Raw genomic sequence first — 27,286 nt, 5'->3', positions numbered from 1 at the left:
AGGTCAGGCAGAGAAGAAGCCTTAGGAACCCTGGACTCTATTCCGGAATTCGTCCCAGTGACAGGGAGAGTATTCAAGTCGCTGCAGACTTCCCGGAGGCTCAGGCCAAGCCCCTCCCACCCGCTACGGTGGCTGAGAAGGTCCTTGACTAATAGGCCAAGTCTGCGTACGTGAAAGAGCAAGTACTTTGAAGACTTCTTGGCTCAGGGAGGGGTTAAATCCAGAGCCCGCAGAGAGCACGGGTTCAGCTCCGGCGGATCCGTCTTGCAGACCGCCGCAGCTTGGTTTCCTAATGGGCTGTCACCCAACAAATTTCTCCATTGGTTTAGAGGCGAGGGCCCGCCTTCCCCCGTTGTCGATTGGCTGCCCATTCTCCCAGAGGATTGGGAGGCGGGGCATGGGCGCTTACAGATTGCATCAGCTGGTCCTTTCCGGGCCACGTGGCGCAAGCGCAGTGTTCTCGGAGCCTCAGCCTGTCTCTGACCGGCCTCGGTTCTCCTCTCCTCCAGACCGTCCTGTTGGGTCCGTCTTCCTTTCGTGGTCTGTAGATGTCGGAGGAGAAGGACAGAAGCCCTTCAGGGAATATGGGAGGCGAGGAGAAGCCGGTGAGCGAACTGAGTGGGACCCGGAGGCTGCTTGGTGTCCACGGTGTCCGACCAGGCGGGAAGGAGGAAGCAGCTCCTGCCGTGTGGGGGCGGCGAGACCCGAGGGGGACGATGGAGTTCCTGGTTGAGTCAGAGCCTCTTTGGGGGACAGATCGTACATTCATAAAGTAGGGTAGGGCCTTGCAGGTCATTTCTGGGTCCATCCTCTTTTTGCAGATGAAGAAACTGAGACCCTGAGTGAGTGCCTAGCTTAGAGCCAAACATCTAGTTAGAAGCCTAGAGAGAATTAGAATCTAGGACTCGGGGCTCCCAGAGTAATGTTTTTGACTCACGTTAGGCGGGAAGAGCATTTGAGAACCTCATTTAATCCTAAAACCCTGTAGGGCTAAGAGCTTCGGTTTAAGGAAGAGAAAAACCGAGTCTCCGAAATGTGTCCCACCTGACTCAAGTTTGGGTGATTTATAATAAGTGATGGAAGCTGTATGACCCCAGCTGACAAACCATAGCGAGGTTATACCCTTGCCCTACCTCCTGCTGTAGGCCTTCGATGTCATCCATTGCTTAGGAACAACTCCCAGGTCACTTTCACACCACCAGGTCAAGCTTTTTTATGGCCAACAAATGTCAGGTATTTATTCTGCCAGGCACTGCTGGGAGATGCAGCTAGGAAGGTGAAAAGGACCCAGTGCCTGTCACTAAAAGCTTCAAAGCCTGGTGTGTGAGGCAGGAAAACAGTCATTGTGCAGTGTGATCAACCCTCTGGGATTATAGAGAGAAAGAGCCTAACTCTGTTTAGGAAGGAAGGGCTTGTTTTAGTTCAGTTTGGAAGAATGAGTCAGTTCACCAGGTAAGCCTGGCAGGGCAGTGCTTTCCAGGTAAAGGTAGCAAGGGCAGTGAAAAGGCACACCGAGAAGTATCTGTAAGGTTTTTTGCAAGGGATAAGCCTGAAGGGGGACCTACGGCTCTTAGAGTAGTTTTAAAGATCACTGTGGCATTGGGATGGAAGGTGTGTTGGAAAGAGGTCAGGCCACAAGCAGGAGGCCATTGCAGTAGTCCAAGTGAAAAGTGGTGATGTCTTAAGCTAAAGCAGCCTCAGCCCTAACTCTCTGATAGGATAAATCTTCCTATCTCTGATAGGAAAACTGTAAAAGTCACCGTTTTCTCATCAGTAAAATGAAGATGTCCTCTAAGTCCAGGATAGAATGGGAAAAATGCATTCTAAACTATATGAATTAAATTTAAGGTGATAAATGCTGCCAATCCATAGAGTTTTCTCCATCTATATTTTTTCACTAAAAAATTATATCTTTATTGTTTTGTAACTTGTTTACTTTTTTTGCTTAATAGTCTATAGTCAGCAACTTTCTATGTCCACAAATACTATGCTATGCCATTCTTAATATTATTATTCTTCATATTATTCCTCCCTCCCATAATAATAATAGTAACTATACAATACCTAATTTTTATTGAGTGCTAACTGTGGGTCTGATACTATATTATGTATTAACTCAACTATTTCAATCCTTATAATAACTATGAACTGGGTTTTCTTATTGTCTTCATTATCAGATGAGGAAACAGGCAAAGAACACTAAGTACCTTGCTAAACCCAATATTCTGTAGCCAATGCTCATAACTCTAGTGCTCTCCTGCCTCCCATCACCTGTTGGGGTATGAGTCAGGGACAGATACTCCATCAAACTATTGGACTCCCAGGACATACCTAGCCCAGCTGTCCCAGTCTCTGGGATGGAATTTAATTAAACTACACTCTGTAGATGCTTTTCCTTCAACTCCTATATATCTCTGAGGAAAATAATTCTGTAGCTTCCCTTCAAAGTCCTTGTTCTAACTTTTAGGTTGAAATTTTAGATTGATTATATGTAAATACGCGATACATAAACTCACATATTTTTGTTCTGTTTTCGTTAGAAATAGAGAACAGTTGGGGCGCCTGGGTGGCTCAGTCAGTTGAGCGTCCGACTTCAGCTTAGGTCATGATCTCACTGTCCTTGAGTTTGAGCCCCACATCGGGCTCTGTGCTGACAGTTCAGAGCCGGGAGCCTGCTTTGGATTCTGTGTCTCCCTCCCTCTCTCTGCCCCTCCTCTGCTCAAGCCTTGCTTCTCTCTGTCTCTTTCTCTCTCTCTCTCTCTCTCTCCCAAAAATAAACAAAAATTAAAAAAAAAGAAATAGAGAACAGTTGCCCAACATCTTCCTAATTGTAGTAGAGATGGAATGGACCTCAGAGTTCTAGAGAAACCTGTTTTAATGTCCTGGCTCTGCTACTTATCAGCTGTATACAAATGGGCAAAATAATTTATATTCCTTGGGCCAATATTCTCATTTGTAAAAAGAGAGGTATTTAGAACATGGAAAACTTTTGTGTTAATTCTCTCCCTCTTTTCCACGACTCCTATTTGTTTGGCAAATACCCATATGACCAAAACCAAAAACATATAATCAGCCAAGTAGAAGTGTCTCATTCTTCATTTTAAACCTGCACAGAAGATCTGTAATTAACTTTTATTCCTCTTCTTACCAGAAATACTGATTAGTTACATCATTTCTATAGTATAGCAAAGGCATACAGAGTCTTGTAACCCTGTTGGTTAGTACTTTATTGGTTAGAATAGACTTAAGGTATGTTCATTATTTATCTCTTGACTATAAATTAACCTTAAAACTTTATGAAATCCAGAATCCCAGAGTGGGGGAAGTTTTAGCTCAGCCTGAATTTAGAAGTCGTCGTTTTTAAATTTAGTTTATTTTTTAAATTACACAAGTAATACATTTTATAAGACTCAAAAGAATCACCAAAAATGTCCAACTGTTAAATGAATGAACAATGGAATATTATTTGGCAGTGAAAAAAAGAATAAAGTACTGATGTGTAATATGAATGATCTTGAAATCATGCTAAGTGAAAGAAACCAGTCACAAAAAACAACATATTGTATGCTTACGTTTATATGAAGTGCCCAGAATAGGTAGATATATAGAGACAAAGTAGATCTCTTTGTCTACAAAAGTGGTTGCCAAGTAATGGGGAGAAGGGAAAATGGAGTGACCACTAATGAGTACAGGGTTTCCTTTTGGGGTGATGAAAATGTTTTAAAATTCATTGTAGTGATAGTTAAGTGAATACCTTAAAACCATTGAATTGTATACTTTAGATAAATTGTATGCTATAGGAAAATATCTCAATAAAATTGTTAGAAAAAAATCAAAGACCACAAATGTATACAAGACTGTAATAAAGTCTCCCCTTCATATTCCCAGTTCTACCCTCAAACTTCTCAAAAGACTGCTGATCACTTCCCTCCTTAGAGTTGACCACTGTCAACACCTACATGGGTGTCTTTGCTGTTACTTAATATGTGAACCTAGAAAAAGCATCTAGCCTTTTCCAATTTAATCTTACCTGTTGAATGGGAATGATAATAATAGCAATCTCACAGGGTTGCTGAGAACTAGATGTGATTGTGGAGAAACTTAGTAAATCGCAAAACTTTGTGTAGTGCAATTTGCTTTAGGGTGTTTCTGTGTGAGCAATCACAGTGAAGTAATTCATTTCTGTGAAGATACCCTTCACAGTATCCCATAATGCATTTCAGAGTTTCCTGACATTGTGGACTGGATAATTCTTTGTTTGGGGAGGCTGACCTGTGCATTATGGGATGTTTAATAACATCCCTGGTCTCCACCCACTATATGCCAATTGCACCTCCCAGTTGTGAAAACCAAAAATGTTAGTCGACATTGCCAGGGGTCTGCTAGAGAGCAAGATTGCTTCTGGCTGACAACCACCAGTATAAACCAACTCTACATTGGTTATTTTTACACAGGACTTACTACTTTAAAACTTTCTAGGGGCGCCTGGGTGGCGCAGTCGGTTAAGCGTCCGACTTCAGCCAGGTCACGGTCTCGCGGTCCGGGAGTTCCAGCCCCAAGTCGGGCTCTGGGCTGATGGCTCAGAGCCTGGAGCCTGCTTCCGATTCTGTGTCTCCCTCTGTCTCTGCCCCTCCCCCGTTCATGCTCTGTCTCTCTCTGTCCCAAAAATAAATAAACGTTGAAAAAAAAAAAAAAAAAACTTTCTATGCCTTCATGTACTTCTAATCAAAGTCCACTTTCCTTATGGTAACCCCATAACTTTTAGTGCATGCTTCTGTCTGAGCCCTAGTTTGTCTTAACCGGCGTGATTTCCTAAAACAATGTTGTTGTTAAGTTTATTTTATTTATTTATTTTGAAAGAGAACACACAGGAGCAGGTGCGTGACAGAAAGGAAGGGAGAGAGAATCCCATGTGGGGTTTAAACTCGTGAACCCTGAAATCATGACCTGAGCTGAAATCAAGAGTCAGATGCTTAACCTATTGAGCTACCCAGGTGCCCCCTAAAACAGTCTGTTTTAGTCAGCCTGGTTTTCTCATTCTCTCTCTCTTTCTCTCATTTTTTCTTATTCTCTCTCTCTCTCTCTCTCTCTCTCTCTCTCTCTCTCAATTTCCAACAATTTATTTCCTCCATTCTCAAAATACAGCCTATTGAAATCTTCTTCATCCTTTAAAGTCAGTTGTCCTAACTTATTTGACATCTAATCATAGTGCTACAGCTGTATTCTTTCTTCCCCTGGAAATTTCTCACATGTGTGTACCTCACTTTCCCTAAAGAGATTAAGTTTGCACAATGTGGACTGGATAATTCTTTATTTGGGGAGGCTGACCTGGGCATTACGGGATATTTAATAACATCCCTCATCTGCAGGATTTGGGTCGTATGTTTGCTTTTTTTCTAGGGTTAAAATCCTATGAGTACAGTGTCTTGGTAGTACTTGTGGGATGGATGGATATATTGCGTTAGACTTTTTTTTTTCTGCAAATCCTGTTACTGCATGCTTATACTAAAATTGCATGCTTTTTTTGTGGCTATATATTGAGTATATGTTCAGGCAAACCTGAAGCGAGAGTCACAGGAACAAGCAAAACAAACAAAATTTGAGGAATTGAACATTATCAAGTAACTCCTCTCTCTTTTTAAGGCTTTGTCCTGGGGCGCCTGGGTGGCTCAGTCACATCCGATTTCGGCTCAGATCATGATCTCCCAGTTTATGAGTTCGAGCCTTGCATCGGGCTCTATGCTGACAGCCTGTTTAGGATTCTGTGTCTCCCTCTCTCTCTGCACTTCCCCTGCTCACACTCTTTCTCTCTCTCTCTCTCAACAATAAATAAACATTAAAAAAAAAAAAAAGATTTGTCTTTATTGCCAGTTATTTTGTCTTTGATAGTGGTGAAATTTTTTAGTCTTTCAAAGTCAGATTTCCTGCTCTTTTTTTTAAATACATGCTAAAATAATATCCTCAAAACTTTTCTGGCTGCAGCATGGAGTGGTGTCAAACTAGATTAAAATATAAAATCTTATTTCTTATTTGCTTGTATAGATAGGTGCCGGGGAGGAGCAGCGAAAGGAAGGAGGCAAGAAGAAGAACAAAGAAGGATCTGGAGATGGAGGTCGAGCAGAGGTAAATGTTTTAGAGCTCTGTTATCAAAGATTGAAAGGTGGTAGGAGCTCAGACTTATATTTTGTAAGATTCTAATGCTTTACATGAGGTTGTGAGATGGCACACTCAGGAAGAAAATTAGGAAAGTCTGAGAGGGGAAAAAGATTTGAAGCTATTTGTAATTGAAAAAGGAAAACAGCACTGAAGTACGATTGCAAGATAATCTGTGGGGTTAGATTACGAAAATCAGACAAAAAAAGTTGGAAAGAAGGGGCCTCATAATTACTCAGTTGTCAGAGTGGATGCCAGCAGTCTGATCATTTCATTCAGTGAGATGTTACAGGGTAGAGATTTGATGTTTGAGTTCACACTGAATGCAGCAGAAACCAAAGAAGCCCCAATTCCTTGACCCTTCACATTATTTCCATGAGGACTTGTCACTAGGGTTTGGTTATAAGCCAGACAGATCTTGAGTCTTCTCCGTTGTAAAGAAAATGCTTACAGTTCCCCCAGCTCACACTAAAAAGAGGTGGCATTTCAAAAGTCATCCCAGAATCAACTCGGTTTCTGGGTATTCTACTTTAGGAGGCAGTTAAACTTGTCTTCCTACTTTATGAGTTGAACTGCTGTGAACTCTGCTTCATTTTTTTGCTTTAGTCATTGCAATCATTTTATTAGAGACTCCTTAGAAAGCTACCAGAATACAGAAGCACAAAGGAACAGGCCTTTGAGAAGTATACTGTAGCACAGTAAACTGTAAACTGGCTTTAAAGAGCTGCTTTTATTAATGCTGTGTTGCTAAATTTATAGCGATTTCATTTACGTAAGGGTCAGTTTGTGGGTGATCGAGAACTTCTCAGTGTTGCTTAGAGCCCTATCTAACCATTTCTCTTACATTTTGTCCATTATATCCCACTGTTACCGTGGAAGAAATTGTTGTGAATTTTAAAAATTTGCAAAGAAGTAGAAAAACGTGTATGTTTCCTCATTTGTTTTTCATACTTTGAATACAGTAGCACATGGTATTCCGTCACACCTTGGGAATTAGTCTGCAGATAGGAAACAAAAGGTACAATTAAAGGACTCTTCTGAATAAAGTATTTTGAGTACAAAATGTGATTATATATATTTTCAATGATCTGTCTGGAAAAAAGTTCACAGTGAGATGTCCAGGACCTTTCCTCCTCCTCTGTGCTCCCATCATTTATGTACTTGTCTTATCTCCCTTCTAAGGGCAACATGGAAGGTTTTAGTCTTCTCTTTGAATCCAGCAACTATTTTCGTTGAATGGGAGCCTTTACGTTAAATCAATTTATAGTTGGTTAGTTAAGAATTGTTAAGTGGACATATAGTCTGACCAGCTGCACAGACCATTCCTAAACAAGATCGAAACAAAATGGAAAAGCCAGCTACTTTTTATTTCTAGTATTGTTTAGAGCTGTACTTGTAAGGTCATTTAGTTAGAAGAGACCTTAAGAGAATATCTTAAAAAGGAAAAAAAAATCACCTTATGCAAATAGCAAATGGTAATAATTATCCATTTAAGATATTGGCAGCCCACATGTCTGTTATTTATACTTTTCTATTTTTAAAAAAATTATTACAATAAAAATTATAAGAAGACAGCATTTAGTTCATTTTTTTACCTTAATTTCCAGCAGGATAAGTGAGTGCTTGGTGATTTGGACAATCCATTTACCATATTGAATTAGTAATCATAATTTTTGTATTGTCTATTTTTATTATTTCTTCCCTTTTTCTAAAAAGGAAAGCAAGTATTTACTGATCATTTATTTCCTCATTTGTTGTCTTAACAGTTGAATCCTTGGCCTGAATATATTAACACACGTCTTGAGATGTATAATAAACTAAAGGCAGAACATGATTCCATTCTGGCAGAAAAGGCAGAAAAAGATAGCAAGCCGATTAAAGTCACTCTTCCTGATGGTAAACAGGTCAAAGCAGAATCCTGGAAAACTACACCGTATCAAATTGCTTGTGGAATTAGGTATAAACTACACCTGTCTTGACCTTCTGTTTGTAACTAAACTTTTTTTATCTTGTCAAGTTTTATCCTTATAATGTTTTTATGTTATTGTGTTTTTAATGTTTATATTATTTGGGATTTTTAAAAATCAAAATAATGTGGAGTTTTATGCTCAAGACTTAATTTCTGAGAGTAGACAGTGTTTCACCTGTTTTGACTTAATTGTCTGTTTTGAAGTTAAAAATGAAGATAGAACATCTGATAGTTGAGAAGTTAAACTAATAAAAGACATGTGAAAATAATGTATAGATTATGTTTGATGTTAAAAACTTTTATTGGGTTGGGAAGAAATAACTGAGGTTAGATATATATACTTTGTAACAGAGTCAGGCTTTCTTTTTCTGATATGATGGGATCAATAGTTGGTCAATTTATACGAAATGATAAAGACAAGAAAGCATAAATTGATGCATATGTATAATACCAGGTATTGTACAAACTTGCTTTGTACAGCCCAAGAGCTAAGAATGGTTCATAAGCGGCTTGAAAAAAAATAAGAAAACTAAGAAGAATATGTGACAGAGATCATGTGTGGCCCAGTCTGAAATATTTATATAGCCCTTTACAGAAAAAGTTTGCCAATTTCTGTCTTAAACATTTTAATTTAAAACATGTAAATACATATTTATTCACTCTATCCACCCTATATTTAAGTATGTAATTCTGTTTATTTTTACTGTTTCATTATATGTTGAGTTGAACCACATGCAGTCACCATGTAATTGTCAAACATGGTTGATTATCATCAATTTCATATTGTTGAACCTAAGGCCCAAAAGAACAAATACATAAAGAGGTTTGGGAACCAACCTAGCTGATTACTGGTAAGCCCACTATGCAGCTGGTGGCCTATGAGCAGTTGGTCTATGAGCCATGAGTCTTTATTGTGCCATGGACACTGATTAGTACTTTTTACAAAGAAAATGGAGTGTTTCCATTAATTTGACCATTGCTTCTACCTAAACTACTTCTAGCTTATTCCAAAGGAAAGTAAGAAAAAAAATTATAACATCAAGCAGATTTCCATGTGAAATCATAAATAAGTGGGTGTACTCCTAAATACCCATTCAACCTTTCATTTTAGAGATAATTTTCAAGGGCATTTTGATTAAGATATTCCTCCATTGTTTCACACTGAGATTGTAGCCGTGTTGGTATTAAAATTCAAGCTCCTGGGGCACCTGGGTGGCTCAGTCGGTTGAGCTTCTGACTGTGCTGACAGCTCAGACCCTGGAGCCTGCTTCGGATTCTGTGTCCCTCTCACTCTGGTGTTCCCCCACTCATGCTGTCTCTCTCAAGAATAAATAAAACATTAAAAAAATTTCTTTAAAATTCAAGCTCTTATTAGTTCAGGAACCTATTCTCTACATTCTACAGTGTCGTCCTCCAGATTACATTGTAATTTGTCAAATAACCAATTAAGATATTTTTTTTGAGAACTGCAAAAGTTTACGTAAAGCGTTGATGAGCTTTAGGGCTAGAGTTAAGTCACTGATCTGCAAGTGAGGGTGTTTATGACATTTTTACAAAAGTCCAGGATAAATTCTTGCTATTGTGTGAAAAATTATAGCATGGGTAACAGTTGAAAGGTTTGGATGATCAGTTGTGAATACAAAAAAAAAAAAAAAAAATGCACGCCCTATTTGCTTTAGAAGGTTTTTCTTTGAAGTTTTGTTTTAAATCTGAAAGTTTAGATTACTGTATCCCTTTGGAAAACTGAAATGATCTAATATGGTCTCTGCATATCTACATTTTCAAAGTAACTCTGCTTTAGTATCTTAAGACACCATTTTGGACCCCAAAATAAAAGCCATTTTCCCCCAAAGAATACAAAGAATATTAGTTGCCTTTGATCAATTCTTTAATCTTCTGAAAACTATTTTACACCAATATGATAAAATATATTTCTCTCTGCCAAACCCATGTATGTCTCTGAAACTTTATATGATCTCAGAAGGAAAGAAAACATTGGATGTAATTTGTGGGAAATTCAGTGAATTTGAAAGTTGCATTAGGAATTTATGGTTATCCTTCTGTTAGTTCTTCTGAACCTTCAGCCCCTCATTTCTTTATCCTCAAAGCCTGTCCAGACTGTCTGACCTTTGCTGCTTTCCAGTCCTCAGAATTCCTGTGGCTCTTACACTTGGTGTGGTCTCATAGTGTGGTCTTAACCACTTGGTGATCCTTTATGTTGTGTACTCTGTGGTGTGTGTCTAGCTGACTTTTTAAATCGATATTATAAAAAAGTTTTATTGAATAGTCCTTTATTTTGCCTATATGCTTGTCATAAATCATACCATCTTTGGCATTACAGAATTTATTCTGAGGTTAACATTACCTCACAGAGAAAAGATCTATCACAAATATCAAGTATGAGGAAAATTAGAGGATTACTCAGTAGCCCCTCTTTTTCTTTTTTGGAGTCTAAATAGCTTGGCTTTGTGGAAAATTCATTTGGAGAAATTAAAAGATTAGTCAAACCACTGAAAATTGTTTGTTTATCACAGTCGTCATATCTGCTTAAATAAGAGGCATTAGATGTGAAATAATAGTGTTCTGGATTTTCAGGATCCTCTAGTTACACTTGGGTACATTTTGGAGGGGTTTGTTGCTTTTTCCATTTTAATTCAGAAAGCAATGATACATAAACTATAATATAAATAATACATGTGTTATTATAGAATATATGTAATGTTTATTTTCGTGTTATTCTCAGATTAAGTGTTGTGCTACAGAAGATTCTTTTTTATATTCTTTTGTTTATATATATATACATGTGTGTATATTTTTTAAGTCAAGGCCTGGCTGACAACACCGTTATTGCTAAAGTGAATCAAGTTGTTTGGGACCTAGACCGTCCTCTGGAGGAAGATTGTACCTTGGAGCTTCTCAAATTTGAGGATGAGGAAGCTCAGGCAGTAAGTTTTTATTCAGTAGTCACTGAATTTCAGGATCAAGGTTCCCGTTTCCGGTCTCTTCCTGCTCACACTGTCAGTGGGTTTAGAGCTTATTGGTCTCATTGTCATATTTGAAATCTTCATTTTGTCTTTGATTTAGGGAGCATCGTGAAAGAGTTTGCTTTATAAATTTAAGAAGTGAACTTGAATAAATTTATCTTCATTACTAGATACTTCAGTGGGAAATATGTTCTGGGATTTTTATTAAAAATTGGTAAAGCAAGTAAAAATTGGTTCTACTCTATCAGTCAGTACTTAAGCAAGATGTATAGATTTTACAAATAAAATTGAACATTTCCTTAAACTACTCCCCTATTGGACAATTAATTTCCATATTTTCCTCATCTTAAAATGCAGATTTGCTGAAGCACTATAAAAATCAACCTGCATTTGATGTCATGGTTTTCTTATTTCTCCTTGATGGCATACCATATAAAGGGAAATAAAATATTTTGTTTTATTCTGATAGTTTACTTATGTATATGTATTAATGCTTTTCAGATGTATTCTGAATTCCTTACGTTTTTTATGAAAATCATTTTTGGGGGTGCCTGGGTGGCTTAGTCAGTTAAGTGCCTGACTTCGCCCCAGGTCATGGTCTCGCAGTTCATGGGTTCAAACCCTATATCAGGATCCATGCTGGCAGGGTAAAGCATGCTTGGGATTCTCTATCTCTCCCTCTCTCTCTGCCTTTCCCCACTTATGTTTTCTGTCTCTCTCAAAATAAATAAATAAAGTTAATTAAAAAAAAATCATTTTGGTACCTTACAAATAAATCTTGAAAGTATAGCTTTGGGTATATTCTGACTCATCTGTCCACCTTAAAAGCCAAGTATAGATGACCCTTGAACATGGGTTTGAACTGCATGGGTCTACTAATATATGGATTGTTTTTCTATAAATAAATATCTGTGAGTATTTTTTGATGAAATAAATGTATTTTCCATATGATTTTCTTAATATTTTTTTCTAACTTTATTGTAAGAAGACAGTGTATGATATATATACCATACAAAATATGTGTTAATTGACTGTTTATGTTATTAGTAAAGCTTCTGGTCGGGCTGGTCAGGCAGCTTCAGGCTGTTAGTAGTTACGTTTTTGGAGAGTCATGAATTGTACTAAGATTTTTGACTATACTGAAGGCCAGCATCTCTAACCCCTGTGTTGTTCAAGGGTTAGCTGTACTGCCATCTGTTTTCAGCATCCATATATTTGTCCTTGTGTTTTATAGTTGTGTTGTGGGGACAAGTTCTAGCACCTTAGTTTTTTGAAGCCAATAAAGAAAAAGAAAGTGTAATTTTTAAGTGGTGTTCCACGACTCAATAAAGGTCACAGGATAGGACATAGTTGTGGGATATGGGCACATTGACTCAAAAGATTCTGAGCAATTATGGTCAATAAGACAGTGACATTGTGAGTGGCAGTTGTTTTCAGGTAACAGAATCCATCCAATTTAAATTAATGATGCTAATTTGAATTTAATTAGTTTGAAAATGACTAAGCCAGATGATTCCTAAGGTACAAATGCAACTTAGTAATTAGAATCCTTTTAAATTATTTTGGCTCTGCATAGAATCATACCACTGTTTATACATTTATAAGTTTAGATTTTTTTATGTCTTGGGTTTATTTTTAGTAAATTTTAAATATCTTTTTCAAGACAGCTATATTTACAACATATATGCTCAGACTCCAACCATCTCATTTTTCTTTGTATTTTCAGGTATATTGGCATTCAAGCGCTCACATAATGGGTGAAGCCATGGAAAGAGTCTATGGTGGATGTTTATGTTATGGTCCACCAATAGAAAATGGATTCTATTATGACATGTACCTTGAAGAAGGGTGAGTTATTGAGCTGAATAAAGAAAAATAAATTCTGAATTACTAAGGGTCCATACTTTATTTTTAAAGAGTTCTCAAGAAAGAAGGAATGATATCAAGTTTATTGCTTAATAGTCAACAGGTATTTCCACTATGAAAACTTGAAGTCGTGTAGTAACTTTTGAGGTGGTAGTAATTTATGAAAGCTCTGTTATAGACAGAAGTATAGCCCTAAACTATGTTGGGAAATAAAATAAGCGGGTCATAGAAGTGGAGGGAGGGTGCAGTAGTGGGCATAGTCTCCATGATGATCAAGATAGAAGCCACTGAAAATATAAAATATAAAAATGATAATGATACCTAGTTTAAGATTCTAGTATATGGTGCAAGGGTCTATTTTTTTATATTAAAACTCTTCACTTTTTTAAAGAAACATTCCTCCAACCTATTATGTGAGTAGAATAGAGTGGAATGAGATTAATTACACTTCCTTTTCCTTCAGGGGTGTGTCCAGCAATGATTTCTCTTCTTTGGAGGCTTTGTGTAAGAAAATCATTAAAGAAAAGCAAGCTTTTGAAAGACTGGAAGTTAAGAAAGAAACTTTACTAGAAATGTTTAAGGTAAATTGAGATGTAATGTATGGCCTCCACTTTTATATCACTTATTATTGTTACTTTAAGTTGTCACACAGGGGTTTAGTGTACTAAGTTGAAGCCGGTTCTGTTCTTGATAAAAATGTAACAATATTTGTAAAACATGAAGTATTGACATATTTATTTTCCTGTAATGCTTCAGTAAGATGTATTCAAGTTATGTTTTAGCTGTAGTGTTCAGAGGTAAAAATTAAAGGAGGGTTTTTAAAAAAAATAATTTTTCCTATTTTTAGTACAACAAGTTCAAATGCCGGATATTGAATGAAAAAGTGAATACTCCAACTACCACAGTCTATAGGTGAGACTGTCAAGTGTCATTAAGTGTAACTGGTGTATATGTCATTTTAAGTCTTTGTTAAAATTGCTTTCATTTTATCTCTAGGTGTGGTCCCTTGATAGATCTCTGCCGGGGTCCTCACGTCAGACACACTGGCAAAATTAAGACTTTGAAAATACACAAAGTAAGCAATGTAACCTTAAAGACTCTATATAAATGTACTTATCTACTGTAGGTATATGTTTAAACTTCTATTGGTTTCTCTTTCTACCTATTTTTCTGTTGCATGTTTAAGGGTGGGGTTTTTTTTTTCTCTTGCTATCTACTTTTTAGCTGAAAGTCTCCAACAGTGACTGACTCACCATTCATCAGCAGAGCACGTGAGGATGGGGGGCTTCCGGGGCTTTACAAAAATCACACAGTCATGTTTCTAGAGTTTTAAAGCTCACTGTTAATGTGTGCTTTTGTCCTTCGTTTGTTTAATAATTACTTTATTTGCACTTTTTAACCAAACTAGTCCTGACAGTTTTTACCAATTGGTAAATATTTTATGGGTGATTATTCAAATGCACTTTAAATATCATAAGAATAATTGAGTCATTTCAAGATATTTTTTGTTGGTTTTCCATTTTTGTTTAATCATATTATGGGAGATGTCCTTGCGTTTCATTCATGGAGTTGTGGTTTGAGTGGGTAATTGAGAGGGAGTTATTTTTGAGGGAATTAAACAGCCAGCTTTGTACTCAGAGCAACTGTGAGATGTTTGCTAAGTGTGCACTTTTTATACCACTTTTTTTGTCATAAGGACTGTTATGAATTTGACTCCTAGGCGACTATGAGAAATAACATCTAACTCAAAATAAGCGAGATATTAACAGGTTTGAGTATTGTTTCATGATTTATCTTTGCTTTCAGAATTCCTCCACATACTGGGAAGGCAAAGCAGATATGGAGACTCTCCAGAGAATCTATGGCATTTCATTCCCGGATCCTAAAATGTTGAAAGAATGGGAGAAGTTCCAAGAGGAAGCTAAAAACCGAGATCATAGGAAAATTGGAAGGGTATGTTAAAAAAGAATAATGTTGCTAGACTGAATTTTCTTTATTTTCATTTGAAACTTCGCTGTATTAAGAATTTCCTTTGGAAAAGATGTTGTGGTTATTTCCAGTAGTTTTTATACTGTGTCCTATATAATCCATAAATTACTTCCTGATTATCTTACTGTTATCTTACTTATCGTTTACTATCCACATTATCTTTCTAGGGTGTGCTCGGTACTACACAAATACTCATTTTAAATACTCCTTTTATTGAGAACAAATGCTGACGACCTACAGTTTTCTGTGAAAGGCAGTACAGCGATGTTTTATACAGCTGGGAGATGCTTTGAAAGTTTCCTGGTCTCACTGACTTACTTTAAAGATGTGGAAACTGATTTCCCCTAAAGTGAATCTTCTTGTTGCCCAAGGTGACATAGCAAGTCACTGGTGGGTGCCACAGTGTCATTTCCTTTATTATTCCTCGACCCGACTGTTCTCTGGACTGGAAGTTACATTTGGTTAAAATATTCCTTTCTAAAATTGTGTTCACTCTGTGCCATCCACTACTCTGCTCCCTTGAGGGCCTGAAAAAAATTCCAGTGGTAAGGAAGCACCAACAGTTGGGGGGCTGGGGGTGGCCTCTCCAAGGATCCTGGGCATTTTCGGGGGGAGAGGCAAGAAGGTAGGAGGGTGTGCTTCTGTCACCAAACCCAGGGGCAGCCACCTTCGTCTACATCTCCTCTTTCATTATCACTGTCCTCTTTCTAGTCTTCTTCTTGCCACTCCTACTTTAAAAAAGAAACAATAGTCACATCTTGGAGCTTTGAGGAATTAAAACTATGAGAACTCCCACTGGATAATAAAGAGAACTAAGACCCCTGCTCCATGTCATTCTTGGGTAAACTTGACTGGATTTAGGAATAGAACATGCGGAGAATGTACTTGTGCTAAGTTGTAAATCAGCGGCAATTCTATCCTCCTGAGTATATCAGAAATGTTGACATGTTTTCTTTGATTCGGGAATGGCACACATTAAAATGCCAGATACCACGGTTGTAATCTGAACTCAGGAGCCCAGAAGTTTATGTTGATGTTACATGCGTGTATAAACATTCTTTTGCTTTTCTTTTACTCAGGACCAAGAACTGTATTTCTTTCATGAACTCAGCCCTGGAAGTTGCTTTTTCCTGCCGAAAGGAGCATACATTTATAATACACTTATTGAATTCATCAGGGTAAACCATATTCGTTATTTTCTTCTGTAAATTTAGGATATAAGTTGATTTAATTAAATAAGGTCTGCTAAAAAGAAAGATAATCTTGTATTTGAGAAGAAATATTTAAAAGAGTAAAATCGCAAGTCTGAGTTTTCACGAAATGTTTTAAAACGTTCCTTTTTCCTCGTATGTGATTTTGTCCATGTACATTGGTATGTACACAACAGAGAGGCTGGTGAGCTTGAGGTGGGACCTGAAGCCCTTTACCTGGGAGCTCGATATGCTCTTTGACCATTTGTTTGTGTTTTCCTCCAAAAAACAAGTTAATCTTTACACTGCTTTTTTATTCTTTATAAAATAAGAAGTCTTTTCAAGCATAGGTTTATAGAGAATAATACCACCAACATCTGCATACTCACCACCTAATTTACCACATAGGTACATTGGTACATATTTGCTTCAGATTTTTTTATTACAGTAAACTAATACAGAGTAAAGCAAAAAGCTCCCTTTTGGGACCCTTTCTGATCCGTTTCCCTCCTTGCAGAGAAGAGATCAGTATTTGAAGTTAACATGGATCCCTGTTATTTAATACGTGCCCCATATACATGTACCCTAAATTCTGTGTCTGTCTGTGTAGTTCAAATTGACATATGCAAAGTCTCATTGTGTCTCGGTCGGCATTAGGATTTTTTAAATCCAGTTTAGTTTCACTTGTTACTTACTATTCTCTATACCTGTCACACTGTGCCCATTCCTTTCTTGGTGGGCACTGATGTAAGTTCTAATTTTCTCATATTACAAATCATTGTTTTGATAGGCCTCCTTATGAACGTGTGCAGGAGTTTCTTCTTTGGTATATACCTCAAAGTGGAATTTCTGGATTACAGCATGTGTGCATCTTGAATGTCACTAGATAGTATAAAATTGCTCTTTATATTTTACTCCCACCAGAAGTATAAACTTCTGTTTTCTTCATGTGTATTGCATTTGTTTTCTAACAGAGTGAGTATCGGAAACGAGGATTTCAGGAAGTGGTCACCCCAAACATCTACAACAGCCGACTCTGGGTGACCTCGGGCCACTGGCAGCACTATAGTGAGAACATGTTCTCCTTTGAGGTGGAGAAGGAGCTGTTTGCTCTGAAACCCATGAACTGCCCAGGACACTGGTATTGAGCAGCTTTGACTTTCTAGCAAAGATTTTCCCATGATACAATGTGTCTTGGATTGCTCTCCCTCCTTCAAAGGAATTTTTGTTTAAAGCAAATTATGGAATCAGAAGAATATTTAAATACAACCATTCTGTGATATTGTAATATTCTCCATGCCCAGTTAGATGCTCAGATATGTAGACATTCAAGAACGGCACTGGGGTAATAGCAGTGAACAGGCAGAATATAAAAGAGAGATTGAATGTAGACATAGCAGATTCTCTAGATTTTTTTTTCTTTCTTAAACATGTTCTGTTAAAATCTGCTAACGAACTGAGAAATCTTCCTTGCTTTGCAACTGCTTTCACTTTCTAGCCTTGAAAGTTGGGTAGAGTGATCAGGGGAAGAGTAGGTAGCTTGGTCCTGGCAGCAAGGCCTCAAGGGTGAGGGGAGAGTAGAATCTCCATAAGGGAACTGGGTTGTAAGTCAGGGAGCCGACTGGGTTTCTTCTTAGTTCTCCCAGATTCGCTAACGTTGCTGAAGTATCTTTAGACTGAAGCAGTTTTGGGAGTGACAGGAAAGCACAGTCTTTAGTTTCCAGTATGTTAAATGATTTGTATGGAGCTAAGATTTTTTTTTTTTAATGATCATTAAAGGCAGTCCTCAAATGAATGGAAATATTGAGTACAAGGATTTGACTCCAGACTCTTGGGAATAAATTTTTATTCTCTCTCTTGGTTGTGGATGGTCATACTATAATTTATTTGCTGTTTTATTGATGCTTACATTGTGGTATGAAGTCCAGAATTTAAGAAATGTTGCCTGTTTGGACAGTCTTTCATATTTTAGAAAAGCAGTTTTATTCTTGTGAAAGTAAATATCAGTGGGTTTTAATTTTCTGTTTTCTTTAGCCTCATGTTTGATCATCGGCCAAGATCCTGGCGAGAGTTGCCTCTCCGGGTAGCCGATTTTGGGGTACTTCATAGGAATGAGTTGTCAGGAGCACTCACGGGACTCACGAGGGTACGAAGATTCCAACAGGATGATGCCCACATATTCTGTGCCATAGAGCAGGTATTCTGAGACTCTGGGATGAAATATTCTGAGAGAATTGTGAAGAAAGTCAAGGAAAAATTACCAATGTCTATTTTGTTTTTGTTTCTTTTAAGATTGAGGAGGAAATAAAAGGTTGTTTGGATTTTCTACGTACAGTATATAGCATATTTGGATTCTCTTTTAAACTGAACCTGTCTACTCGCCCAGAAAAGTTCCTTGGAGATATTGAAGTATGGAATCAAGCTGAGAAAGTAAGTGTGTTTTTCAGCATGCTTGAATGCTATTTGACTGAAATGAACTTGTTCCAAGAAACCCAACCCTCTTTAAATGGGTAAAAAGCAAAAGAGAAAATTGAAATGGTTCATAGGTTGAGTAAACTAGGTTTTTTTTATGTATGATTTTATATTAGAAATGGTTGAATATTTTTTTCAGTCATTGAGCTATAACTTGTAAAAGGAAATGGGAGGAAGTTGGTCAAAAGATCAAAACTTCCAGTTATAAGATAAACTGGTACTAGGAATATAACATACATTGTGATGACTGTAGCTACTAACACTGTTGTATGATATACAGGAAGGTTGTTAAGAGAGTAAATCCTAGAGTTCTCATCACAAGGAGAACATTTTTTTCTTTTCTCTTTTTATTGTATCTGTATGAGATGATGGATGTTCACTAAATCTAATATGGTAATCATTTTACAGCCTATGTAAATCAAACCATTGTGCTATGCTTCTGAAACTGATACAGTGATGTATGTCAGTATTTCTCAGAAAAGAGGAAATTTGTGTATTTTAGGTGGACCAAATTCTAACGCAGAGAATAGGAGGGATTCATGAAAGTAATTACAGTATTTTTAGTCTCAAATTAGGCTGGAAGAAGGGAAGTTGCGGATGAACAAAAATAAAAATGATTTTGCTTTGTCCTTAGCAACTTGAAAACAGTCTGAATGAATTTGGTGAAAAGTGGGAGTTAAATCCTGGAGATGGAGCTTTTTATGGTCCAAAGGTCAGTATGAAAGTCTATTTGAGTAATGTGATGTTTATTTTGGAGTGAAGAAGAGATTACTTTAAAATAAGAAAGAAAGAAAGGAGGGAGGGAGAAAAGAAAGAAAAAGAAAAGAAAAAGAGAGAAAGCCAGCCAGCCTTGTTACAACTACTGTTCAGCTTTAATGTAGACAGCATCTTAAAATAACCCAGTCTCTACTTCTTAGATTGATATACAGATTAAAGATGCAATTGGTCGGTACCACCAGTGTGCAACAATCCAGTTGGATTTTCAGTTGCCCATCAGATTTAATCTTACATTTGTAAGGTGAGTTTCTGGTGTCTGCTCTGAATATTCATTTTTAGGGGACTGTAAAGGAAAATATATATATATATATGTATAAAGTAAAACATTTTTTTTTTTCTACCTAGCCATGATGGTGATGATAAGAAAAGGCCGGTGATTGTCCATAGAGCCATCTTGGGGTCAGTGGAAAGAATGATTGCTATTCTCACTGAAAACTATGGCGGCAAATGGTAATTTTTGTCCTTGTTTTTGTTTGGAGAATGTAAATCGACTAAGAAATGTCTACTTTCCGGTTTAGTTGCACAGTGGAAGAGAAGAATGATTCTGATTGGTGACTTCTAATTGATGACAGGTGTACAATAAGGAATCACAATCTAAGCCCAAATTTTTAGCTTTAAGAATATATATTTTTTAATTTTGTTAATGTTTATTTTTGAGAGAGAGAGAAAGAGAGCATGAGCAGGGGAGGGGCAGAGAGAGAGAGAGAGGGAGTCACAGAATCCAAAGCAGACTGCAGGCTCTGAGCTGTCAGCACAGAGCCTGACGCAGGGCTTGAACTCACAAACCATGAGAACATAACCTGAGCTGAAGTCAGACACTTAACTGACTGAGCCACCCAGACTCCCCCTTTAAGAAGAATAATCATTATTATTTTTATTTCACAACTTGATTTGTTTGAATGTTATATAATACTTTCTAATTAGGAGTTATACACTGAGAAGCACATTTGTTTTGATTGCTTTTCTTTCTTTTTTTTTTTTTTTTTCCAATATATGAAATTTATTGTCAAATTGGTTTCCATTTGATTGCCCTTCAAGTAATTTTGGGGATTAATATGGTTTTGATGTTTTTGTCTGAGTGAACAAGAGTAGGCTTTGGGCTTACACTGTGTGCTGATCATAATAAGCATGTATTTTGACGTCCTTGAGAAGCCAGTTGTTTTTGTTGTTGTTGTTGTTGTTGTTTTTTTTTTTTTATATATGAACCAGTTGTTTTTTAATTGGAAGTACCGACTCCAAACTGATCAACACTTATTGTCTTGTTTCTGTGAGGTTATGCTTTTGCTGGCAAGATCTGAGCGCATGCCTTCGTTTTGTTTTTAAGCAATTTTCTCTGTTGGCCTGCAGTTTGTGAAGGCAGTTGAAAGCGGCACAAGGTTGTCAAGCCCCCGTTCTGTAGAGTCTGCTATATTAATTGTACTGATGCAAAACTTTTGTAAAATGTAAACCCTACGTACATACAATATGTTTGTCCCTGCTCTCAATGCGCTTTGCAATCTGTGTAGCAAATCAAACTTTAGTTATGGATTTTCCTGATTTAAGGTTACTTTTCTCCTGAATCTCTTCCCTTTAGTCTGTATTGGATATTATGGGAGAAGGGGTAGGGGTAGTTTTTTTAAGTGGCCCTTACATATTTCAGGAAAAGATCTTGAAAAATAGACTAAGAGATATGCCATCCTTGTTTATGAAAGGGCCCCAATCCACATTAAATATTTTTAATTTCTTCTAAAGGCCCTTCTGGCTGTCTCCTCGCCAAGTAATGGTAGTTCCAGTGGGACCGACATGTGATGAATATGCCCAAAAGGTAATCCTTAAATATGACTTTCCTTTAATTTCCTGTCATTCAGCTATATATCCTTGGTAAACCAACCTGCTTGTGGTATAGAGATATGTTACTATTTTCAATCTGTGATAAACCTGAATAGATTATATTACCTCTTTAATACTTTCCTACATGGTTTCATGATCAGAAGATGTAATTTGAATAGTGTCTATATATTCTTGTTTATTTTAGTGTTTAGAATTAGGAAGTAGTAAATGCCTCAGGATGATGTGTAAATTCAAATGCATAATGTATTTTAAGCTGCTCTTTGACTCAGAGAGTAATTTTGCTTCACTTTTTTTTTTGTTAAAGTTTATTTATTTATGTTGAGAGAGAGCATGCATGCATGCATGCATGCGTGCAAGTGGGAGACGGGCAGAGAGAAGGGGAGAGGGAGAATCCCAAGGAGATTCTGCACTGACAGTGCAGAGCCCGATGTGGAGCTCGAACTCAGTAACCCTGATATCATGACTTCAGCTGAAATCAAGAGTCAGATGCTTAACCAGCTGAGCCACCCAGGTGCCCCGGTTTTTAATGCACATTTCTTCAATTATTTATAATTTTTTTTTTTAGGTTAATGCCATGCCCGACCAATGTTTTGCCCTACCCACCAAAAAACTACCTTACTAACAGATATGTAAATATCCATTCATATTTCATACCTTAAAAACAATTTGTTCTGTTATAGGGACAATTTTATACTAAGGAATTTCAGATCAGTAAAAGTTGTGTTATAAATAAGCATTATTTCATAATTGCAAGCTAAAAGTAGTAAATTGGCTAGTTAATACAGACAGACCTGAATATCAGCAAACAATATTGTAATATCAAAGCCATCATGTTTCCAGATCATCAGAATAAATTGCACTCAGGTCTTAACTGCCTTTAAAAAAAATAAATGAACATTAGGCCAGCTAAAAAGCAAACCATTCAGACATACTATATTTCTATTACTGCACACAGTAGTTTTAATTACAAGTGATGAAAATCAGTTATGTTCCATGGTTAGTTGGTTGTACTTTATCTTATTTGTATTGTGAAAGCTCACATGGTAGGAGAAAGGTCTGTAATTAAATAACTCATTTCTCAACTGGAGACAAGACTAACTTACTCTGTTCCATCAGTGGTGGTGGGAAGCGCTTAGAATTATACCGGGGTGGGGTTTTTGGTTATATAGAGTTGACAGGGGTTGGGAAGCACTACTACTGATACTTAATGACTGGAGACCAGAGGTGCTAAACAGTCTGAGATTACCAGTTATAGAATAGCCCAACTCACGTACACACAATGGCCCATGTTAAGAAACTAAAACACCGGTGCTTTGGGGTACCTGGGTGGGTCAGTTGGTTGAGCATCCGACTCTTGATCTCAGCTCAAGTCTTAATCCTAGGGTCGTGAGTTCAAACCCCACAAAAAAACTAAAACACTGGTGCTTTATTCTTTAAAACATGTTACAGTCAAAAGTGTAGTCTTCTTCTGACACTCTAATAAACTGTGTAAGAACCCTTCAGAAATTTGCTTACTTACACAATCCCAGCAGATTAATTGATTAATGATCACTTACACATAACAGCCTATTAGTGAAATATAAATGGTTTATTCAGATCTTTTTGTCATATTAGTGGTAATGGGTAGTCAGGTAGATGGGAATTTTAATCTAGTTTAATTTAACTTAATAAAACAATGTAATGTTGCTTTTTTTGAAAAGGAAAAATACTGAAAACATTATTTAATATGCAAAAACTTAGGACAGTAAAGTGGAACTAGTATTTTTGAGGGAGATAAAAAGGCACAGAATGATAATCTGTAATGTAGCTTGCTAGATTCCTGGAAGTTTACTTCAAGAAATCCCAATTTGATCTCTGCCTCTGACTCCATTATTTAATAAGCTTTCTTTTAATCAAAAAGGAAATCACTGTTTAGAAAAAAAATTACTTTTTAATATTTCTCAAACTTGATATTATATTTAAATTATTCTTATAGAGTTCTGTTTACTTAGGTCATATACATAGAGATGTTAAAGAAATAATTAGTGTTAAAAGAATTTTATGTAATGGTTTGTATTCCATTCTCTAATAACATAAAAAGTTTATTAAGATGCTTTTAGCCTATTGTTTGTGTGTATCAACATTTTATTTTAAAATGTTGCATACACAGATGGCAGCAGTGGCTGGATTCCTGTTGCCAACTTGCTGCCTTTTTGAGGGATCAGAAATATTACATTCTCTATTAGACTGGACATCCATCATTGTATATTAATATGGAGACTGATTAATAATTTGTTTCCTGACAACTATTTAGGAAACTTAAGATATGTTTGCGAAAGGATTTGTTTTCTTTTGTAATGCGTTTTAACAGAGCTGATTAAATTTAGCTGATTGCCTGAATTCTGATTTTTAAGGATTTTCTAAAACATTTACCTCTCAAGAGCAAAATACGACATTTTAATTTTTTTTTTTTTTTTAATTTTTTTTTTTTTCAACGTTTATTTATTTTTGGGACAGAGAGAGACAGAGCATGAACGGGGGAGGGGCAGAGAGAGAGGGAGACACAGAATTGGAAACAGGCTCCAGGCTCCGAGCCATCAGCCCAGAGCCTGACGCGGGGCTCGAACTCACGGACCGCGAGATCGTGACCTGGCTGAAGTCGGACACTTAACCGACTGCGCCACCCAGGCGCCCCCGACATTTTAATTTTTAAAAATGCAGTCTTGGGGCGCCTGGGTGTCTCAGTTGGTTGAGCGTCCGACTTCGTCTCAGGTCATGATCTCGCGGTCCGTGGGTTCAAGCCCCGCGCCGGGCTCTGTGCTGACAGCTCAGAGCCTGGAGCCTGTTTCGGATTCTGTGTCTCCCTCTTTCTCTGACCCTCCCCTGTTCATCATGCTCTCTGTCTCAAAAATAAATAAAATGTTAAAAAAAAAAATGCAGTCTCAAGTCACAAATTAGCAATATGTGCTTCAGTATATCTATTAGCATTCTTTTTTAATATCTGTATGATTATCCAAATCATGTTAAACCATTTAAGATCAAAATACAGTTCTTACTTCAGATCTAAAGAATTCTGTATCTTTTTAAATAGGTACGGCAACAGTTCCATGATGCTAAATTCATGGTGGACATTGATCTGGATCCGGGCTGTACGTTAAATAAGAAGATCAGAAATGCACAGTTGGCACAATATAACTTCATCCTAGGTAAGAAAGGGACTTACCAAAGAAAATCTGCCAAACTATAGGAGAACACTGAAATCTTGAGACTCAGCCTTAAGAGAATTGTGGTCATCAGTTTAGTTCCCTCCAATCTAGACTCTTAAACTATTAAGTTTGCTCAGTTATTATAACAAAGGGAAATTTGGGTGTGAAAAGGAATAATCTTTAAAGGTTTGTTTAAAAATCTTCTTTTTTCTCCTATTCATATAGTAAGTTTTTTGTTAAGTTGGCTGGTTTAAGTGAATATAGTGGTTTGAAGCATTGTAAAGTGATATATTTTTTTAAATGAAAAGATTTTTAAATTGGTCGTCTAACTGTACATGGTCACCTGAAGGTTTTATTTTATTTATTAGTCTATTTAAATAGACTTTATTTTTTAGAGCACTTTAACAGCTGTCCCATATACCTCTTGCCCAAAGCGGACACAGCCTCCCCCACTACCAGCATCCTGCACCAGACTGGTATCTTTTTTACAAAGGCCACAGTTTACATCAGTGTTCACTGTTGGTTTTGTACATTCTGTGGGTTCGGACAAATATATAATGACATGTAGCTACCATTGTGGTATCATAGTGAATTGTTTCACTGCCCCGCAAATCCTCTGTGCTCTACATACAAAACACTCTCTCTCTCTCCTAACCATAGGCAACCTCTGATTTTTTTTTTTTTTTTACACCTTTTCCATACTTTTGCCTTTTCCAGAATCTCATATGGTTGGAATCATACAATACATAGTCATTTTAGATTGGCTTCTTTCAGAAAATAATATGCATTTAAGTAAGTATGCATTCCTTGCTTTAAAGCAAGTAATATGCATTTAGATTGGCTTCTTTCAGCAAATAATATACATTAAGTAATATGTATTGTGTATCTTTTCATGACTTGATAGCTCATTTGAACATTTTAATGAGTCAAAAGCTACATGGGGGCTTTTAGGTCATAGGATCATTTCTGTTCGAATGTTCAATAAAAACTCTTCCATCTGACAAAGCTTTGTGTCTTTTGTTTTAGTTATTGGTGAAAAAGAGAAAGCCAGTGGCACTGTTAATATCCGCACAAGAGATAATAAGGTACATGGAGAGCGTACAATTTCCGAGACCATCGAGCGGCTGCTGCAGCTCAAGCAGTCGCGCAGCAAGCAGGCAGAAGAAGAATTCTAATGAAGAGCTTTTCCCGGATTGTCTCAGCGGGACAGATGAACAGAGTTTCTGTAACATTAATTTTACACTCTAGAAAACATCGATTCATACTGAATTTGGAATGGTTTAGCAGAGTCTGCATAGGTGACTGCAGGGTCAACCTATTTTGTGACCGTGACAGGTGTTAGACAATGGGTATTTGGAGGAGGTAATTAAAGGAGACAACGTTAAAATGATTTTATTTGTTAAATGAACACTGGAGTACTGGAAATAAAACACGAGGAATGCTTTAATGTGGGAGGATGTTTTTATAAATTTAATGCACTCGAAAAATAAAAATTTTCAAATTTGGTTAAAAGAAAGACTAGAAATGGATTATGTTGTAAAAATAAAAACTTTAATTCACCTAAGTTTCAACACGTGTCCTTCGCATACGTATATGCTTACCTGGAACAAATTGTGTGATTCAGTATTTATCTTTAATGTTTTCTAATATGATATCAGTTGGGAGTGTCCACTGTTCATAAACCGGGCGATGGGCTAGGTTCCTGCTTCTCGGGCAGAGGATAGCATCTTTTGGAATGTCACTTCTTTTTGGATGGAAACAATTAAAACCAACCCTGGCTCTAATATAAGTAGATTTGCACAAAATTTTAAGATGAAGATGAGTCTTTAAAGGAAGACATGTGGCCGGCAGGCTGCTCAGGGCCATAGCATCCCTGGTTATGCAAATCCCCTATCCTCTCATAAAGGATAATTTTTTTAATTTGCTACCAGTGAATGGTGATTGGGAGAGACCCACAAAATAAGGAATTCCTTATGTGGGTATACAGTATATTGATTCCTCTTAACACAGTCGTCTTAAAAAGGCAACAGCCTGTTCGTTCTCTAATAACCCCAACAGCTTGTGTAATAGAGTCACTTTGAAACAAAACCACTTTGCATGGATCATATCCTCACTTTAATAAAGGAGATAAGACCTTTAATCATAGGGATTTTTTTTGGAAATTTTATAATTAAGTCTTCTGTATAAATGTCTTAAGACTTAGCCTTTGACAGGCTTTTAATGAACTTTTGTATGTGTCTTGAGAAAAACTAATTATATATTTGAACCAGAACTCTGCATTCCTAAGTCATGACACCAAAATTTGATTCACTGGATTTTTACTTCGTTACAATTCATTGTATCTTAATTTTATTTTTCTTCAGTTTGAAAAAATCCATATTATGGAATCATTTTAAATGGGTTCCTTAATACATTATCCAAAAACCAACTATAGTTTAGCTAGATTTTTTTCAGTACTTATTTTACATAAAGCAACAAATGGGTTATGTATTACTAATCTTGAAATGTTCAAAGAAGCTTTATAAACTTTTCAGAACTTAAGATATACAAGTATGTATTAATAAAGACATAGGTTGGCAGGACCAGGAATTGGAGAATCCTCTTTTTAATGTTTACTTATTTTTGAGAAAATGCAAGCAGGGGAGGGGCAGAGAGAGAGGGCAACACAGAATTTGAAGCAAGCTCCAGGCTCAGAACTGTCAGCACAGAGCCCGATGCAGGGCTCAAACTCAGACCGTGAGATCACAACCTGAGCTGAATTTGGACACAACCAACTGAGCCACCCAGGCGCTCCAAAGGATCCTCTTTGTAACTGACAGCTTATTCCTAGGTTCCGGGTGGAAACAATAGGGCACAACCCTCTAAGAGCTT

At 37.0% G+C, this 27,286-nt stretch overlaps 1 protein-coding gene across 1 annotated transcript; it reads left to right on the top strand.

Moving 5' to 3' along the window:
• The first annotated feature begins 426 nt into the window (after positions 1 to 426).
• TARS1 (threonyl-tRNA synthetase 1) lies at positions 427 to 25,927 on the top strand. Its single transcript, XM_003981472.5, has 19 exons — positions 427 to 605; positions 6,043 to 6,123; positions 7,920 to 8,110; positions 10,944 to 11,067; positions 12,833 to 12,954; positions 13,436 to 13,553; positions 13,820 to 13,884; positions 13,969 to 14,047; positions 14,779 to 14,925; positions 16,041 to 16,139; positions 17,126 to 17,292; positions 18,186 to 18,348; positions 18,444 to 18,581; positions 19,258 to 19,335; positions 19,541 to 19,641; positions 19,746 to 19,850; positions 21,132 to 21,204; positions 24,301 to 24,415; positions 25,442 to 25,927. Exons 1-19 carry the CDS (start codon positions 549 to 551, stop codon positions 25,588 to 25,590), a joined length of 2,172 nt encoding a protein of 723 aa, XP_003981521.1. The 5' UTR covers positions 427 to 548; the 3' UTR covers positions 25,591 to 25,927.
• The last annotated feature ends 1,359 nt before the right edge of the window (positions 25,928 to 27,286 follow it).

This window comes from Felis catus, chromosome A1 (genome assembly GCF_018350175.1).
Source record: "Felis catus isolate Fca126 chromosome A1, F.catus_Fca126_mat1.0, whole genome shotgun sequence".
NCBI lineage: Eukaryota > Metazoa > Chordata > Mammalia > Carnivora > Felidae > Felis > Felis catus.
The sequence above is the reverse complement of the archived record's forward strand: the minus strand, read 5'-3'. Positions and strand labels throughout refer to the sequence as shown.

Coding starts and splice junctions, on each gene's coding strand:
- TARS1 (XM_003981472.5), top strand. CDS start 549: ATGTCGGAGGAGAAGGACAGAAGCCCTTCAGGGAATATGGGAGGCGAG. Junction 606..6,042: donor TGGGAGGCGAGGAGAAGCCG/GTGAGCGAACTG, acceptor TTGCTTGTATAG/ATAGGTGCCGGGGAGGAGCA. Junction 24,416..25,441: donor ACAATATAACTTCATCCTAG/GTAAGAAAGGGA, acceptor CTTTTGTTTTAG/TTATTGGTGAAAAAGAGAAA.